Raw genomic sequence first — 18,538 nt, 5'->3', positions numbered from 1 at the left:
GAGCTGCTTGAGATGTGGGCTTCTCAATGTCTTCTCGGCACCGATGCTGCATCATCTACTGAGCTGCCTAGCCTCGCTGCTAAACTCTGCTAAATCAATTCTGCCAACCTCTAGCGTCTGGCTCTGTTGGGCCGATTCAGACTTGCAACAGATGGCATTTCGTGCTAAATCTATTAGGCTATGGATGGAGAGGGATATCGGCGTTAGTTAATATTATTCACATGTCTAAATAATCTGCGTCAAGCTCTGCAAGCTATAATTTAAGCTTGTATACCATATTCTTTCTGCATCAACTGCTATGATGCTAATTGCTAACATGCTGCCACATGGCGCTTAACCCATTTAGACCAAGGCCGATTTAAAAATCGCCTTCTAAATCCTGACTAAGTTCTGGAAACTTCAAATAGTTATTAAAAATATATATATATATATAAAATGCATGTTGCTATACGGTAAATGGCAACATGAACCCAAAATTGGTTAAATTGGTCATAGGATGGCCGGGCTAATCCAGAATTGCAATAACATTGTGTTTGTCTCTCCATCTGTAGGCCTAAACTTGAACTGGTTCACTGCAAAGCTGCGAGAGATCTGCTCAGCTGCGGGCTTTCTCCATCCTCCGTATTGGTGTAGTTACACCTGCAGCGCTGCTTGTCTTCTGCTTCTCTAAATCTATGGGGCGATGGTCCTCAGGAGCTTACGTAGATATTGGTTAATAAGGATGACATTCTGCAGGCAAAAAGCTCATGAGTATGAGTGCTCTCACTGTTCTATCGCTAATTCAATAAATGCTGCTTGAGCATTATTGACGCTTTAATTACAACTCGGGTGGATTGCTGGGGATTTAGTTTAGTGGTGATGTCATGGTGCTAAAAATGTTGGTTTATTTATAGCGCTAAAAAATGTTGGGCTTTCCTTGGTAGCGCTAAAAATGTTGGGCTTTCTATGGCAGTGTTAAAAAATGTTGGGTTTCAAATGTTGGGTTTCTATGGCAGCGTTAAAAAATTTTGGGTTTCTATGGCAGCGTTAAAAAAATTTTGGGTTCTATGGCAGCGTTAAAAAAGATTTGGGTTTTCTATGGCAGCGTTAAAAAATTTTGGGTTTTCTATGGCAGCGTTAAAAAATGTTGGGTTTTCTATGGTAGCGCTAAAAAATGTTGGGTTTTCTATGACTATGCAGTCAGGCTAATCATATCAAGCTCAGTCTATTAGTAATTGCCGCTCAGGTATCGTTGGGTACTGATTCAGATGTTAAGTAAAGATAGCACGTCTTTACACACATAGTCAGTACACTTTATTTATTATGGATGATAAACAATAGTTATCATTCATCATAGGATGACTCATTATATATATATGTGTATATATATATAGCAGATTTCTTTGAAAAAGAAATAAATATAGAATGTCCTCTTCGAATCCGAGTTGGTGCGGCACAGCGTGGACGCCATATTAGGATACCGTCTAGGACTCCTGAATTCAGGGATCAGCGGGTACCTGGATTCATCAGGCTCGCTGAACACATGGATGCATGCTGCATTTGTTTAGTTAAATTTAAAAAAAAAAAAAATTATGATGAGGAACTCAGTCATTATATCATGTTAAATTATGGAGCTCCACCATTCTCACAGATGGTTGGTCCGGCGTCAGGCCCTGTGCTCTCAAGCCGTTTTGGGGGTTCTTGCTGTTTTGGGGGTTTAATTCATTCCCTGTAAATGCTAATTGGCATGTAACATTCATTAAAATGTTATCCTTACAGGGAATGAATGGATTCAGAGGCCTGACGCCAAACTATGCTTCCTCTTGTTTCTATACCATGCTCAAGCTTGCTAAATATATATTGCTAATAAATATACTGTATATTCTAATCCAATCTAAGAGTTGTCTGACTGAAATGAGGCGCAGTTTATGGAGCTAGTTCAGGCCAGGCAACTCAAGGGATTGGGCTAACCGATCAGGTGACTAAGTCACATGCACTCTTCTCCTGGTCGGTGAGTTATAAGTAATGCTCTGCCTACCTGTTCAGTCTGGTTGCGCTCTTCTGCTGCTCTGACGTGCGACGCTGCTGCTGCTGCTGCTCTGCTGCCGAGATCCTGCCGGATCTGCTGCCCTTGCTTGCTCCCTCTGCTGCTGCCCATGAAAGTCATCCCACCCGCCTCCCCGGCATCCACCTGTAGGCTCTGTTTCTAGATCCCCTTGGGGGTTTAATTCATTCCCTGTAAATGCTAATTGGCATGTAACATTCATTAAAATGTTATCCTTACAGGGAATGAATGGATTCAGAGGCCTGACGCCAAACTATGCTTCCTCTTGTTTCTATACCATGCTCAAGCTTGCTAAATATATATTGCTAATAAATATACTGTATATTCTAATCCAATCTAAGAGTTGTCTGACTGAACTGTTCATTTATCATGCAATGATGCAGGGGTTTCCTTTCTATTAGCAAAATAAACCCTTTCCATGTTTTTGTTTATATCATCGTCAAAGTAATTGTCAGGATCAGAGTTGTTGCTTGTTTCTACCCATACACATTGTATGATATCATAAATGACAGTAGTATTAAAAACATGTGGAAGTGTGTGAGTTTATACCAATGTGTAGCTGTAAGAGATAGATATGATTGTACAGAGTAATGATTCATATTTATCTTAATGAACTTGAGCATGTATTTCCTTATGGTTCATCATGTAATATCTTTAAAAATAATTTGAACATGATATTAAAAAGGACACTTTATTACAGTCTACCTCACAGGGCATTTTTACAGTATAAGCAGGAAACTTGTAATCTGTAATTATCATTATTATTAGGAGAGGGAACACAATGTTTGTTCAGACTTGCAGGGACATGAAGGGTTACGTGGGGGCAATTAACCAACCATTGACAAGTTTCCCCCAAACATACACACACTATTTAAGATATAAAACAGACTTTAAAATAACAATAAAGAACACAACTCAAAGACGCAATGTTAATGTTAAATCAACCCCACTTTATTGCATCAACACAAGAAAGACGTACAATCATAAAATATGGTAAGATTTAAAAGTCACCATGCTATTAAATTGCAGAACAACGTGTCTGTAAAAGGCATAGTATGTGCCACTGAAAACAAATGAAATGCAATAAAACATGGGTCTTCAACGCGGGGGCCCAGGGTCACTTGGGGGTCCTCAGAGTTACTAAAGGGGTGTCTCCAAGAAAAACAGTACAGTAGTAACATTTAAAGGTCACCATGGCATTAAAATGCAGAACAATGTGTCATAGTCTGTGCCAATAAAAAAAAGTAAAACATGGGTCTTCAACAGGGGGTCCAGGACCCCTAGGGGGGTAGAGTTAATAAAGGGATTTCCCCTAAGATTTGTGTGATAGTAACATTTTATTTAACACTTGAACCCTCGTATCACTATATTTTGAGGGGAAAAGTAGCCGGAAATAAGCCGTTCTTTCTTCATGGGAAATCCAGCCGTAAGTCTAGCCTTTTTGTTTGGTGGCTGGCCATCCAGTGTTTCTGGGAAATGCTTGACAGTCATCGTAGCTTTTATCGTGGAGTGTTTTTTTGTTGTGTCTTCATTGTGTGACAAGTAGTGTAATACACCAGTATAATCATTGTTGTCTACCGCATCACCAGTGCCACTACTGGACTTCTCAGCCTGGTCACTGTCCGGGCAGATTCCTGGCACGGCTGCAGCCACAGAAGTTGATGGCATGATGGCTGCTGTTGCAGCAATGATCTCTCCTGGTGCAGAGGTGGTGGGTGTTTCATGCAAAGAGGCTGTTTGCACAGTAGACGGTGCACATTCATCTTCGTAGAATCCTTCCACAAAAAAGCCGTTGTTCTTCAGGTGCTTTACCAAAGCATGCCTGGATGCGTGTTCATCGCTAGTGATCAGCTTGCAGATGTCACGGAAATGCCATTTCCTGGCCGCAAGGTTCCATTTCTTATTGGACTCCTTGGCCCTCGTTAACTCTGCTTTCCTTTCTTTTCCTGTGTTTTTCTTCATACACATACGTGCCAGGTGTGTACTAAGTGTATCTTGTCCTTTTCCACAGAGTAGACATTGTAGTATACGTCTGTTCGGGTCAGCAGCAGGTATTTCTCGTTCAGTAGGTATCGTCCTTTGCACAGCAGACGGTACAGTTTCATCTTCGTAGAATCCTTCCACAAAAAAGCTGTTGTTCTTCAGGTGCTTTACCAAAGCACGCCTGGATGCGCGTTCATCGCTAGTGATCAGCTTGCAGATGTCACGGAAATGCCATTTCCTGGCCTCACGGTTCCATTTCTTATTGGACTCCTTGGCCCTCGTTAACTCTGCTTTCCTTTCTTCTCCTGTGTTTTTCTTCATACACACAAGTGCCAGGTGTGTACTAAGCGTATCATGTCCTTTTCCACAGAGTAGACATTGTAGTATACGTCTGTTCGGGTCAGAAGCAGGCATTCCTCGCTCAGCAGGCATCATCACTAATGCAAAACATTGTTACTAATTAGTCATTTATGTATTAACATTATTATTTTAAAAGACAATTTTAGCTTTATTTTAAAGCACAATATCTGGGAGTGATTATTCCAGTGTAAGAGTGTAACCAAATGGACCCTAAAAGTGGTTCTGTGATGGTTGGTTCCAATTGACTAATTAGTATCAAGATTATAAACATGGATACAAAACATTCTAGCATGGTCTGATCATAACTGTTAAACAAACTAAATCATAAAAAACTAAACGAAATAAAAAGACAGCAAAACAGAATTAAACACAACTTACCTTCAGGTCAAAGAACAAGTTGAAGAATAAGGTTCTCAGGAAACAGCAGCGATGACCACTTTATTTCAAGTGATGACATACAGCAAAAGAACACAGTATTTATGTGTGTTCCGAGCTCACCCATTGGACGTCAATGGACAATGGAGGAACAATGGCCACTGACCATTGGACTAATGGCCCAATGATAGGTTGCTTGTACAACCAAATGTAACTTTAAACTTTGAGTAAAACAAACATACTATAAAAAAATTAAACAAAACAGAGAATAAAGAGAGCTAAAAAATAAGTATAGGAGCATTGATAGGGAATGTCTTGTTTGCATTACTTAAATGTAAACATAAATATACAGGATTGAAAAGCATTTACCTTATATAGAGGATTAAAGTTATATTAACACTTATATACATTATTTTGGACTGCTAATGGTTTATTATGCTGCTTTATATCATTTTAATTGTAAAGTGCACTATTTCCAACACTATTTCACTCTTACTGTATTTGTTTAAAAAAAACTTTACTTGCACAGTTTGTGGCAAAGGTTTTAGTCAAAGTGGTGATCTAAAAACACATACGAGGACTCATACAGGGGATAAGCCTTTTACTTGTAAAGTTTGTGAAAAAGGTTACAGTCACTCAGGTAATCTAAAGACACATTATGAGGACTCATACAGGAGAAAAACCCTTTACTTGTAAAGTTTGTGGCAAATGTTTTGGTCAAATGGTACATCTAAAAACACACATGAGGACTCATACAGGAGAAAAGCTCATTACTTGCACAGTTTGTGGCAAATGTTTTGGTCAAATTGGTGATCTAAAAACAACACATGATGACTCATACAGGAGAAAAAGCCTTTACTTGTAAAGTTTGTGAAAAAGGTTACAGTGACTCAAGTAATCTAAAGAAACATATGAGGACCCATACAGGAGAAAAGCCCTTTACTTGCACAGTTTGTGTTAAAGGCTTTAGTAAAAATGTTTCTCTAAAAAGACACATGAGGACTCATACAGGATAAAAGCCAGGATAAAAGCCATTGTTACTACTTGTTAAGTCCAACAGCACATTTTTAGATCTCAGGATTGATACAGGGGAGAGGCTGTTATTTGAACATTAACATTATTTTTCGTAAAAGCTATATGACAGTTTAGTTGACAAATGACACCACACGCAGAATAATGTATGATCATTCGTTCTAATCCAATGACAATGAGAGACACTCACACTTGCATAGCAATGGCTGCATTCCAATGCAAATACTACTCTGGAATAAAACTAAATCTGCAACAATGTCTCTTTCCTGAGAGTGTTGTAATTCCACAACCACAGGTCAGAAAGTAATTTAGCAATGAAACCGTCACATTTATAGTTTAACAATGCAGAGGTTTCCTTTATAGTATAAGCAAAATAAACCCTTTCTGTTTTTTGTTGACTGATTCAGAGTTGTTGCTCGTTTCTATCCATACAAAGGCAGGTATAGCAATAACATAATGATATATCAAAAATATATCATTTTTTCTTTGGCTATCTTTCCTAATACTGACCACAATGGAAACAAGTCCAGAGACCTTTTTGTGTTATCCTTTTTTAATGTTTTTCAAAACGGTACTGCCTTGCTGATTCCAGTTGTGTTAATAAAGTATTCAATCAATCAATTAAAAACATGTGTTGTTATTTTAATGAGTTTAAATGTATGCACGTTACATAAACCCTTTTAATTACATACTTTAACAATGTGTATTTCATTTGAAAAATGTATATGCAACATGATACATAAAGCATACTTAAATAGTATGTATTTACCTGTTTAAAAGTGTTCCTGTTATAAATACAATAAGTAATGTAAATGTTATAGCTGGTTCATACTGCAATGTTGCAAAAATAAAACTAGAAAAATTGCTCCTGTGCACACAGGTCAAAGGTTGAACGACACTGATCATCATATGAATAGAAGATGATACTTCACACATTCACATGGTAAATAGTACAAGAACAGGACAGAGCAAAGGAACGACTGCTATAAGATCTGCTGATCACATACATTCAGACACTCACACTTGCATAGCAATGGCTGCATTCCAATGCAAATAGCTACTCTGCAAAAATCATTTACAATGTCTCTTTCGTTTGAATTCCAAACACACAGGTCAGAAAGTCATGTAGCAATGACTGTTCATTTATCACACAATGATGCAGGGGTTTCCTTTCTATTAGCAAAATAAACCCTTTCCATGTTTTTTTTATATCATCGTCAAAGTAATTGTCAGGATCAGAGTTGTTGCTTGTTTCTACCCATACACATCATGTATCATCATAAATGACAGTAGTATTAAAAACATGTTGAAGTGTGTGAGTTTATACAAATGTGTAGCTGTAAGAGAGAGAGATATGATTGTACAGAGTAATGATTCATATTTATTTTAAGTCTGTCTGATGTCAACTGTACACAAATATTATGTTTTAATGAACCATGTGCATGCATTTCCCTATGGTTCATCATGTAATATAATTTTAAAATAATTTGAACGTGGAATTTAAAAAGGACACTTTATTACAGTCTTCACCTCACAGGGCACTTTTACAGTATAAGCAGGAAACTTGTAAACATAAACCTTGTTCTAACTCCACACCCCAAGTGGAAGTTCTGGCAGACTTGTATTCAAATGTAGGAACATCTACAGTAATCTCTAAATATCTAATGTCCTGTAATCTGTAGTTATCATTATTATTAGGAGAGGGGACGCAATGTTTGTTCATACTTGCAGGGACATGAAGGGTTACGTGGGGGCAATTAACCAACCATTGACAAGTTTCCCCCAAACATACACACACACTATTTAAGATATAAAACAGACTTTATAGTAGGGGGTACTAAGCACAAAAAAATGGCCAAATCGTTACGCGGCGGATAAAAGCATGAAATTTGATACAGATGTCCCTTGGGTCATCCTAAAACATCCTAGAAGGGGTGCCCAAAAAAATCTTAAACAGGAAGTGAGTTATGGACAAAATTCAAAATGGACACCTAAACTGTTGACCGTTGACTCAAAAGACACCAAAAGAATCTCCAAAAAGCATAAAATTTGGCACATATGTCCCTTGGGTCATCCTAAGACATCCTAGAAGGGGTGCCCAAAGGAATCTGAAACAGGAAGTGAGTTATGGACTAAATTGAAAATGGCCGCCTAGTGTTAGCCTGGTAAACCCTCCCTCCGGAAATCTCATTTCTATTTGATTCCAGGAGTGAGTCTGGGCTGATCGCCCATTCTGCAATATTGGCTGCAGGCTGAGTTGGGCGGAAGTAATACCGTTGACTGACAACCCCTTCAGCCAATGATATTTTTTCCCCTTCAGCCAATCAGCAGTTCACCAGTCTAATGTGACGGAACAGGACTTTTGAGACAGCCATGCCGAAAATGGGTTGCCTTATTCGGATACATGGGTGTCACTGCCCACCCCTACCGGTTCTCTAAATTTTTATTTTTAAATAGGCTTTGTCATGATTAATTGACCACATATATGAAGTTAAACAACTAAATTCTATCCAAACGATATATTATAAGTAAATTCCGTGCCTCAAAATAGAAGTTAGAGAGCTTTTTGAAGTAAAAAAATAGCGGAGATTATTGCGGACAAGAAAAAGATGGCTGCCGTTCGTGTTTTGGGCTCACTCGAACTCGCCACCTGATTGGCCAACTGTCGCTGTCAATCACAGAACGATGTGCGACGACGCTGATAGGCTCGGTTAGCTGGTAATTCCACTAGAAACCCCCACAAAGGGCTATCAGGCCAGACTCACTCCTGGAATCAAATAGAAATGAGATTTCCGGAGGGAGGGTTTACCAGGCTAGCCTAGTGTTGTCGATTGACTCAAAAGACAACTAAAGAATCTCATAAAAGCATACAATTTGGCACACATGTCCTTTTGGTCATCCTAAGACATCCTAGAAGGGGTGCCCAAAAAAATCTTAAGCAGGAACTGAGTTATTGACAAAATTGAAAATGGCCGCCTACAGTGTTATCCATTGACTCAAAAGACAACTACATAATCTCATAAAAGCATACAATTTGGCATACATGTCCCTTGGGTCATCCTAAGACATCCTAGAAGGGGTGCCTGAAATGATCTGAAACAGGAAGTGAGTTATTGACTAAATTGAAAATGGCCGTGCCCGTGTACAGTGTTGACAGATGATGCAAAAGACACTCATAAAAAATAATCTCATATAAAAGCATGAAATTTGGTACAAATGTCCCTTGGGTGATCTGAATGCATCCTAAGGGGTGCCAAAAAAAGTTTTTATAGTCTCTCAATGGAAAACACTCCTCCCACACGGGCTGCACTGCTACAATATTCAAATCGAGCAGCCAATCTGGCATTTGGTCCAGAAGCCTGAAAGCTATGTAATCTCTACCATCTCCTGACAAATATGGATGGATTAAAGTCGCTGATTCGTGGACACCTTTATGGACACTCTTGCCAGAGGCTGCTTAAGTTTGTAGAGAACTCAAGTGTGGCTGCAAAGCTGAGCCCTTCTGTTCGAGAAAGTGTAGATGCCGGGATGCTGGGTTACCTTGCAGAGCATTATGCCAATGTGCTGGTAATTGCGAAATGGCACACATGAATACATGTAGTTACTAAACACTAATCACAAAAAAACAGTAATGATCAAGAAGAAAATACATGAGAAGATTGTAAAACAAGCAACAAGATGTAGAGTGCAAAATAAATAAGATGCAGAGAGTAAAATAAGAATATGCAGAGTAAGATAAGATGCAGAGTAAAATAAATAAGAATATGCAGAGAGTTAGATAAATAAAGAAGATTCAAAGAGTACAATAAAAAAAGAATGCAGAAAGTAAAATGAATAAGTGATGTAGAAATGAAAACAGAAGGTAGACTACAAAATACGGCAGGTTATGCACTGCATAACCTGTCGTATTGAGTCTGCATAATATGCAGACTGCCATGGTCAACTGTTTAAACAGCCATTTAGAATTTCTTCAACATGGTCCCTTCCTAAAAAGTTTAATAAACAAGCAAATAAATAACCTCTTCTAGGATATATTAAGAAGCACTCAATGTACGTACCAAATTATACACTTTTATGACGTCCCTTTATGTTTTCTTTTGTGTCAACTGCTTTAGGCGGTCACTTCCTGTTTAAAACCTTTTTGGGCACCCCTTGTAGGATGCGTTCAGATCACCCAAGGGACATTTGTACCACATTTCATGCTTTTATGAGATTCTTTAGGTATCTTGCATCATCTTTCAACACTGTAGGCGGCCATTTTCAATTTAGTCAATAACTCACTTCCTGTTTCAGATTATTTTGGGCACCCCTTCTAGGATGTGTTAGGATGACCCAAGGGACATATGTGCCAAATTGTATGCTTTTTGGAGATTCTATAGGCTTTTTGAGCAAATCGCCAGCACTGTAGGCGGCCATTTTCAATTTAGTCAATAACTCACTTCCTGTTGAAGACTTTTTTGGGCACCCCTTCTAGGATGTAGAATGGAGCAGAACTAATTGTCCTATTATCACCGTTTCCGGGCGACGTTTTAGCGTGTAACACGCGCGTGCCAAATTTTCCGCATTTTTTCTGTTGACATAATGCCACAGTGTTATCAAGAAGACTCCAAAGTACCCCTAATTTCCTCATGTTTGTAATGCAGCTAATAAGTTTGGTGATGTTTTTGTGTTGTTTTATGCCAAAAATAATTACTTTGATTTTAGTGTTGTTTTGTTAACCCACCCATGCTTTAAGCACCCAAGCTAAAGTGCTAACTAAATGTTTACAAAGTTTATTGTTGTTGATATTATAATGTGTCTGACTTGTTTGCTAAGGTAAATGTGTTGTATGTGAATACGTTTATTTGTTTGACAGTATTGTAATAATATGACACTAAGACAAGTAGATACTAATTTATGGTTTATTGTTTTGTGACTGATTGATGTAGTTTATTTAGTAAGACATGAGAATAGTACATGACAGTACATAACAGTACATGGAAGTACAAATTCACAATACAAGGTCTACTAAACTGGAACTCTCATTAAGCACTAAGCTTGTTTAAGATGAGAACCCCATGCACACAAATCATGATGTCATATAAGAGGCAGACAGATATACACACTACTATACAGAATGTCATACAATCAGCTTTCAGGTTACTGGTATGAAGAGAGAAAAATAAATAAATATATATATATATATATATATATATATATATACAAAAGAGGAAAATGAAGGAGGGGGGGGGTAGGGGGGGGTAGGTTAAGACTTAGACAGGGGCCATTTTCGAATTGCAGCCTCCTGAAGGTGTATCTTTAGGGCAGTTTTGAAAGTGAGTAGGGTTTTACACTCCTTTACTCCTTTTGGTAGGGCATTCCACATTTTTGATGAATAGCATGAGAACGAGTTAATTCCCTTAGTTGAGCCAAATCTGGGTTGAACATGATTTGTGGAGCTTCCTCTGGTGTTATGATCATGGACTTCATTAACATTTTGGAAGTATTTTGACAAATACAGGGGGATCCCAATGTTGTGGTGTATCTTGAAGACCAGGCTCATAGCAAGTTGCTGTACTCTGTCCTCAACCCTAAGCCATCCAATCCTAGCAAAATGAGCAGGGGTTAGATGGGTTTTGTGATTGAGGCCAAGAAGTAGCCTTACAAGTTTGTTTTGGGATGTTTGGAGCCTTGTTTTTAAGGCCTTGGAGGTGTTGTGACACCATAAAGTGCATGCATAATCATAATGACCTTGAATGAGGGCCCCTGCAAGAATCTTCAGAGTATTCTTACTGACTAGACGATCAATCCTCCACAAATAGCGTGTTGTTTGGTTGACATTTTTGATCACTTTTTCTGCATTTTTGTTACCAGAGTGGTTTGCCTCCAAGATGGAGCCCAGGTAGGTAATTTCATCCTTTCTTTTGATGACATCATCACCCACTTTGATCGTGAAACTCTCTGCCTTGCTAAGGTTAGGACTGGACCCAAAGAGGATGGATTCAGTTTTACCCAGGTGTAATGAAAGTTTGTTGTCAGAGAGCCAGATGCAGATCTTGTTGAGTTCGGAGCTGAGAGTTTTCTCAACCTGCAGCCTGTCCCTGTCCGAGACTAGCAGGGCAGAGTCATCTGCGAACAGGAACAGTTTGCAGTCGCAGGCTGATGACATGTCATTCACATATATCAGGAACAGTAAAGGTCCTAATATACTTCCTTGTGGGACACCACAAGTCACAGGGAGGGGGGGGGTTAGGATAAGGATAAGGATAATTCCTTTTAACTCTTTGAACGCCATTGACTCGAAAACGCGTCAATTGCTACTTAATCCACCCACGCCATTGACGCGTTTGACGCGTTTTGGGGGTTCGGGGGTCTTCAACTAGCTGGCATCTTTCCGCATCTTTTGGTGTCTTTGACTCGTCTGGGTCACAAACGGTTAACCAGAAATCACGTGATCAAAACAAAAACACATAAAAGCCTCCCAGGAACAGCGTTCTCTGTGGGAGTAGGTACGTGTTTTGAGCAGACAGAAGTGAGCAGAGACGGAGAGAGTTGAGACATAGAGAGTTGGGAGACAGAGAGAGAATTTGAGAGAGATAAGACAGATCGGTGAGTTTATTGGAGTTTATAGTGAAGGGAGTTGACAGAAAGAGGAGGGGAAGAGCAGATTGTGTTTGTTGTGTTTGTAAAAAAAGGACAAAAAAAGTATTTGTTTAGTTAGTTTAGTGTATGTAGAAGAGATCTGAGAAGGGAGTTTGAAGGAGAGCGGTGCGAGGTGGAGATCAGTGTATTTTGTATTGTAGCCTTTAGTGTATTTTTATAGTTTATTTGTAGTTTAGTTTTATTTAGTAGATAGAGCCATGCCGAGGGCTAAGAGGCAGCTCAAACCACGTCCTCTCCCCGGTCGTAGCAGTAGCTCGTCGGCCGCCGCCGCCACGGCTAACGTCTCCATGCGGCAGTGTACCCTGGAGGAAACAATGCATTTCTGCGACAGAAAAAGTCTTATACCGGAGACCGATTCCGACCTCTCTGAGGATGACGTTCGTCTCGAGAGTGGACCGGTGTGTGTTGGGACCAACACACCTCCACGTCGGAGTAGCAGAACCACCATTGTACCCCCGATCACCGCAGAGAGGCCGTTGAATCGCCGTACAATTCTTCACAGACCTCCACACTGGCCACAGACGTGGATTCTGCGGATGAATGGTGTCCGATGCGAGAGGAACCAGATCCAGTGAGGAAAGGTTCTTTCCTTGACAGTGGTAAGAACTTTATTCATTTATAGGCCTACTTATCATTCATCTGCTTCATATTGTTCATGTTCAAACCCTACACACACAGGCGCTGTAGCCTGGTCTCCAGAGAAAAAGATCCTGTGTGTGTGTTGCATAAAAATCTACAATTTGAAAATAGCAGATCTACAAGCTTACAACGCGTCGCTTGCGACGCCTTGTGAGCAGATCTACAAGCTCACACGCGACGCGTTGTGAGCTTGTAGATCTGCTATGTTTTATTACACCTCGAAGTTGGAGCCCTCTGTGTGCAAGCGTTTATTTATTCATTCATCTCTTATATATTGTTCATCAGCATCTGCTAAAAGTTCGGTTATAGATCTGGGTCACATGGACCTGGGTGCATGGTCTTTTTATGGGGGTCCCTCATGCCGTTTCACACCAGAAATATAGTACATTGGATGTCCTATGCTAAAGCAAAATGTATATATAATAGCTTGGCCCATGTCATTGGACAGTAAAATAAGCAATACGTTTTCATTACCCTGAAAAAATGAACAGGGCCATGGATGTTGAGCAGGCCATAAAAATGCTTTTTTGGAGGGGGGAATATACCAGGTGCCATGGGCCCCCCTCCCTGCATGTGCTTGAACTACTGTCATAACAAAGTAGATCAAAGACCTGACCTGACAAAAAAGGTCATGTCATGAAAACAACAACAACAACAATGTTTAGATCTTCATGAGGTTCTGTCAACAAGCATGTTCACTTACCTTTGATGATGTACATCAAAGGGTGGTGACCTATGCATGGTAACCTATGTAGGCTACTGTATCTTTTGATGTGTGCTTATTGTAAGTAGCTTTGGAATAAGAGCATCTGCTAAATGGTGAAATTGTAAATTGTAGATGAGGAGGAGGAGGAGGAGTTGGCTGTTGCCCGGGCTAGTGCCAGGGCTAGTGCCAGGGCTAGTAGTTCAAGGGCTACTACCAGATCTGGTGCCTGGGCTGGTGTTGGAGTTGGCAGTAGTGGAGGTATTATCATTTTACCTTTTTAGCATTTACATCATAAGTCATGGACCCAGCCTGAGACATGCTGGGAGTGTAAATCATATGATGATTTTGATCATATTTATAACTACCAAAATGTCACTGTGGTTTTAGATGATGAGGAGTTGGCTGGTGCCAGGTCTACTGCCAGTGCCATGGCTACTGCCAGGGCTCGTGGCAGGGCCTCTGTCAGGGCTGATGCTGCAGTTGGCAGAGGTATTATCATTTTACCTTTTAGCATTTACATCATAAGTCATGGACCCAGCCTGAGACATGCTGGGAGTGAAAATCATATGATGATTTTGATCATATTTATAACTACCAAAATGTCACTGTGGTTTTAGATGATGAGGAGGAGGAGGAGTTGGCTGGTGCCAGGTCTACTGCCAGGGCCTCTGTCAGGGCTGATGCTGCAGTTGGCGGAGGTATTATCATTTTACCTTTTAGCATTTACATCATAAGTCATGGACCCAGCCTGAGACATGCTGGGAGTGAAAATCATATGATGATTTTGATCATATTTATAACTACCAAAATGTCACTGTGGTTTTAGATGATGAGGAGGAGGAGGAGTTGGCTGGTGCCAGGTCTACTGCCAGGTCTACTGCCAGGGCCTCTGTCAGGGCTGATGCTGCAGTTGGCGGAGGTATTATCATTTTACCTTTTAGCATTTACATCATAAGTCTATGTAAGTATATGGACCCAGCCTGAGACATGCTGGAAGTGTAAATAATGACCAAACTGTTTTATATTTTACTCCTGTGATTTCAGAAGGGGAGATGGAGGGGGAGGAGGAGTCATGTACCGTACCACCTCTGGGCAGGGGCAAGAAAGGTAAGAAAAACTTTTTTGTGCTGAATAGTTCAAACTGTGACACTGACAGACAATAGTATTTATATTTATACTTTTTTTACATTTACCACACAAATGAAAAAATATGTATTGTAAATAGTAATTATGTCTTCCTATAATTTACAGGTCGCAAACGGAGCAGAGGTGAGGGGGAGGAGGAGGAGTCATCTACCGTACCACCTGTTGGCAGTGTAAAGAGAGGTAAGAAAAAGGTTTTTGTGCTGAATAGTTCAAACTGACTGTGACAGTTTATATTTATACTCGAAGCAAGCTAATTATCCATCACTTACCACACAAATGAAAAAATATGTATTGTAAATAGTAATTATGTATTCCTATAATTTACAGGTCGCAAACAGAGCAGAGGTGCAGCTCGTGGCAGGGCCGGTCATAGTAGAGGTGCAGGACGTGGCGGAAACAGTGGAGTTCCAGCTGCAGATCCATGGAAGGAGGAAAACAATTACTTCTTTCCAAGACGCATTCCCTTCACTGCAGACCCTGGACCTCGCGGTGCTGCTGCTGCTCTTGACTCTGTGGAGCCAGTGGACTTCCTGGAGCTTTTCCTGAATGATGTGCTCCTGGAACATATTGTCATTCAGACAAACCTGTACGCAGAACAGTGCATAACAGCCATCAAAACCATTCTCCCTCATGGAAGACATCACGCATGGAAACCTATTGACCTGTTCGAACTGAAAACATTCTTAGGTCTACATTTTCTCACTGCTGTTGTCCATAAGCCGGAGCTGGAGATGTACTGGTCTACAGAGGAAATCATAGCGACCCCCTTTTTCAGCAAAGCCATGAGTCGAAACAGGTTTCAGCTTATTTGGAGATTCCTGCATTTCATTGACAATTCCATTCCCATTGTTGTACCAGAAAATGGTGAAAAAGACAAGATGTTCAAAATCCGCCCAGTTTTGGATTTCGTTGTCTCCAAATTTCGAGACATGTACCAACCACACCAAAACATTTCCATTGACGAAGGTACACTGTTGTTTCGTGGGCGGCTCAATTTCAAAGTGTACAATCCCCAGAAACCTGTGAAATTTGGCATAAAATCATATATCCTGTGCGACTCTGAGAATGGATATTGCTTCAATATGAGGCCATACTGCGGACAATATATTCCCTTGGTTGACACAGTGGTCTTCATTTTAGATGGCTTAGCCGGTTCTGGCCACAGATTGTTTATGGACAACTTTTATAACTCTGTAGGCATGTGTGACAAACTTCTAACTCTCAAGACCCATGTCTGTGGTACACTGAGACTGAACCGAGGCGAACCTGAATTCATCCGACAGCTCACTAATGCTGACCTGGGAGTTGGGGATGTCGTTGCAAGGCACAACGACAAGGTGATGGTCTTGGCGTGGCGGGACAAGAGCATCGTAAGAATGGTCTCCACTTTCCATCAGAACGAGCGGGAGAACGTCACAGTGTGGCAGAGAGGCAAGAAGAAGGGTGATCCGAGTGTGCAAGTGGATAAATCGAAGCCCTCTTGTATTGTTTCATACAATAAGTCCATGAACGGGGTTGATAGACTGGACCAGAACATTACCTACTACCCGTTTATCAGAAAGTCCCAAAAGTGGACAAACAAATTTGTAGCCTATTTGTTTGAGATTGCCATGTTCAATGCGTTTGTCATCTATAGGGCCAAACATCCACAGGGCGAGTTCAAATGTCTTCTCTCGTTCATGCAAAGTGTGATAAAGTCATGGACCAGGCCGAGACCAGCTGGTGAGGAAGAAAGGAGGGCCCCTCCTCCACGCGCGCCTCCTCCACATGCAGAGGCTCCTAGGGCACCAAGGGTACCCTTCCATGACCCTCAGTGCAGGATGGAGGCCAACCTGTCAGGCCATGTACTGGAACAGCTCCCGCCCACCCCCAAATGCAAGGGACCACGCAGGCGATGCAGGGTTTGCATTAAATCCAGCGCCCAGCGGAGCGAGACGAGGTGGTTCTGTAAACGCTGCAAAGTGCCCCTGCACCCGGGAGAGTGTTACGCAAAGTACCACTCGGTACACTACTCAGCTCACTGAATAGAACATGTACGCTACTGAATAGAACTGTCATGTATACAAATCTTTTGAAGATGGCAGATCTACGAGTTCAAGGCGATGCGTTGTGAGCTTGTAGATCGGCTATTTTCAAATAGCCAAGTGTATATAGGGTTGAGTAAAGTAAAGTAACTAAAGTTTTCAAATAATACAATGCTTGTCTCTGAGATGTAGTGGAGTAAAAGTACAATGTTTTGTCTCTGACTGTGACACATGACTGACAGCTCATTTGACAGCCCCAGGAAAGTGTGTGCAGGGAACTTTCAATTCAATTCAATTCAAATGGCTTTATTGGTTTGCATTGCCAAAGCAGAAAGCACAATACAACAATACAATCAAAACAAAAAATATGTACATTTGAAAGTCAGAATCTTCAATAGATCAATTTCTATGTACCAAGATCACTGGGTGCAGGTATAGTGCCGGAATATACACAATGATTAGTCTTTAGGGTGGTTGTGTTCCGTTTGATATCCTTCTCCTATCACAGCAACTCACGAATCTTGCTGCTGTGTTGGCACATTGTTACTTCGCCCAGCAGATATGGGAGTTTTTTGTCATTGGTAATTTTTTCAAAATCTCCGTGTGTGGTTGTAATCTGTGGGAAGTATGTGTCTCTGATGTCTTGGTACAATGGACAGACGGTTAGGAAGTGTAGCTCGGTTTCCACTTCATTTTGTGTGCATTGGGTGCATAGTCTGTCTTCTCTCGGGATACAGGGAATCTAATCTAATGCTGGGGTCCAGGGTCTGCAGCGAAGGCAATGTCTCTTGGGGGAAAAAAAGTTGTATGCATTACCTGTACAAAAGATAACAATAAAGTAAAACCTTGAACCTCGAATAGTATTTTGTTTTTTATATGTATACTGGGAACTAAATGGTGATGCATAGTTTTTACCTGGGTTTTGTGGACACTATTTTGTAGGCCCTGCTATGATTTATAATAACCACTAGATATCATCATTACCACCATATATATATATATTGCTATTTTGTAGACTGTTTCATGCCATTGATGTAGTGTGTGTGTGTTTATATATATATATAGTATTTGTGACACAAACAGATATGCAATAGATTTAGTGCACTGAAAGATGCACTGGGCTGACACTTCACAACTGATCTTTGAATGTAAAACTCTGTAAAAAATGACTTATGCAATGTACCACTCGGTACACTACTCAGCTCACTGAATAGAACTGTCATGTATACAAATCTTTTGAAGATGGCAGATCTACAAGTTCAAGGCGATGCGTTGTGAGCTTGTAGATCGGCTATTTTCGGGCTAACTAAATGGTGATGCATATTTTTTTACCTGGGTTTTGTAGACACTTTGCAGGCCCTGCTATGATTTATAATGACCACTAGATGTCATCATTACCACCATATATATATATTGCCAATTACTATGTTGTAGACTGTTTCAAGCCATTGGGGGGGGGGGTGTGTGTGTGTGTGTGTGTGTGTGTGTGTGTGTGTGTGTGTGTGTGTGTGTGTGTGTGTGTGTGTGTGTGTGTGTGTGTGTGTGTGTGTGTTTGTATATATATAGTATTTGTGACACAAACAGATA

At 40.5% G+C, this 18,538-nt stretch overlaps 1 protein-coding gene and 1 long non-coding RNA gene across 2 annotated transcripts; both read left to right on the top strand.

Moving 5' to 3' along the window:
- Nucleotides 1-12,711: 12,711 nt before the first annotated feature.
- On the top strand, nucleotides 12,712-14,415 carry LOC308099907. The gene is made up of 3 exons (XR_013934396.1): nucleotides 12,712-13,032; nucleotides 13,914-14,039; nucleotides 14,399-14,415. It is a non-coding gene; the product is annotated as an uncharacterized lncRNA (long non-coding RNA).
- Nucleotides 14,416-14,611: 196 nt separating this feature from the next.
- On the top strand, nucleotides 14,612-16,951 carry LOC308100697 (piggyBac transposable element-derived protein 4-like; the record flags this gene model as incomplete). Its single annotated transcript, XM_080449766.1, has 4 exons — nucleotides 14,612-14,700; nucleotides 14,826-14,888; nucleotides 15,033-15,107; nucleotides 15,255-16,951. The coding sequence occupies exons 2-4, from the start codon at nucleotides 14,834-14,836 to the stop codon at nucleotides 16,949-16,951; spliced, it is 1,827 nt and encodes a 608-aa protein (XP_080305892.1). The 5' UTR covers nucleotides 14,612-14,700; nucleotides 14,826-14,833.
- Between the last annotated feature and the right edge of the window lie 1,587 nt (nucleotides 16,952-18,538).

The sequence above is a fragment of the Gymnoscopelus braueri genome, assembly GCF_963280865.1.
Source record: "Gymnoscopelus braueri genome assembly, chromosome: 14".
Lineage (NCBI taxonomy): Eukaryota > Metazoa > Chordata > Actinopteri > Myctophiformes > Myctophidae > Gymnoscopelus > Gymnoscopelus braueri.
The sequence above is the reverse complement of the archived record's forward strand: the minus strand, read 5'-3'. Positions and strand labels throughout refer to the sequence as shown.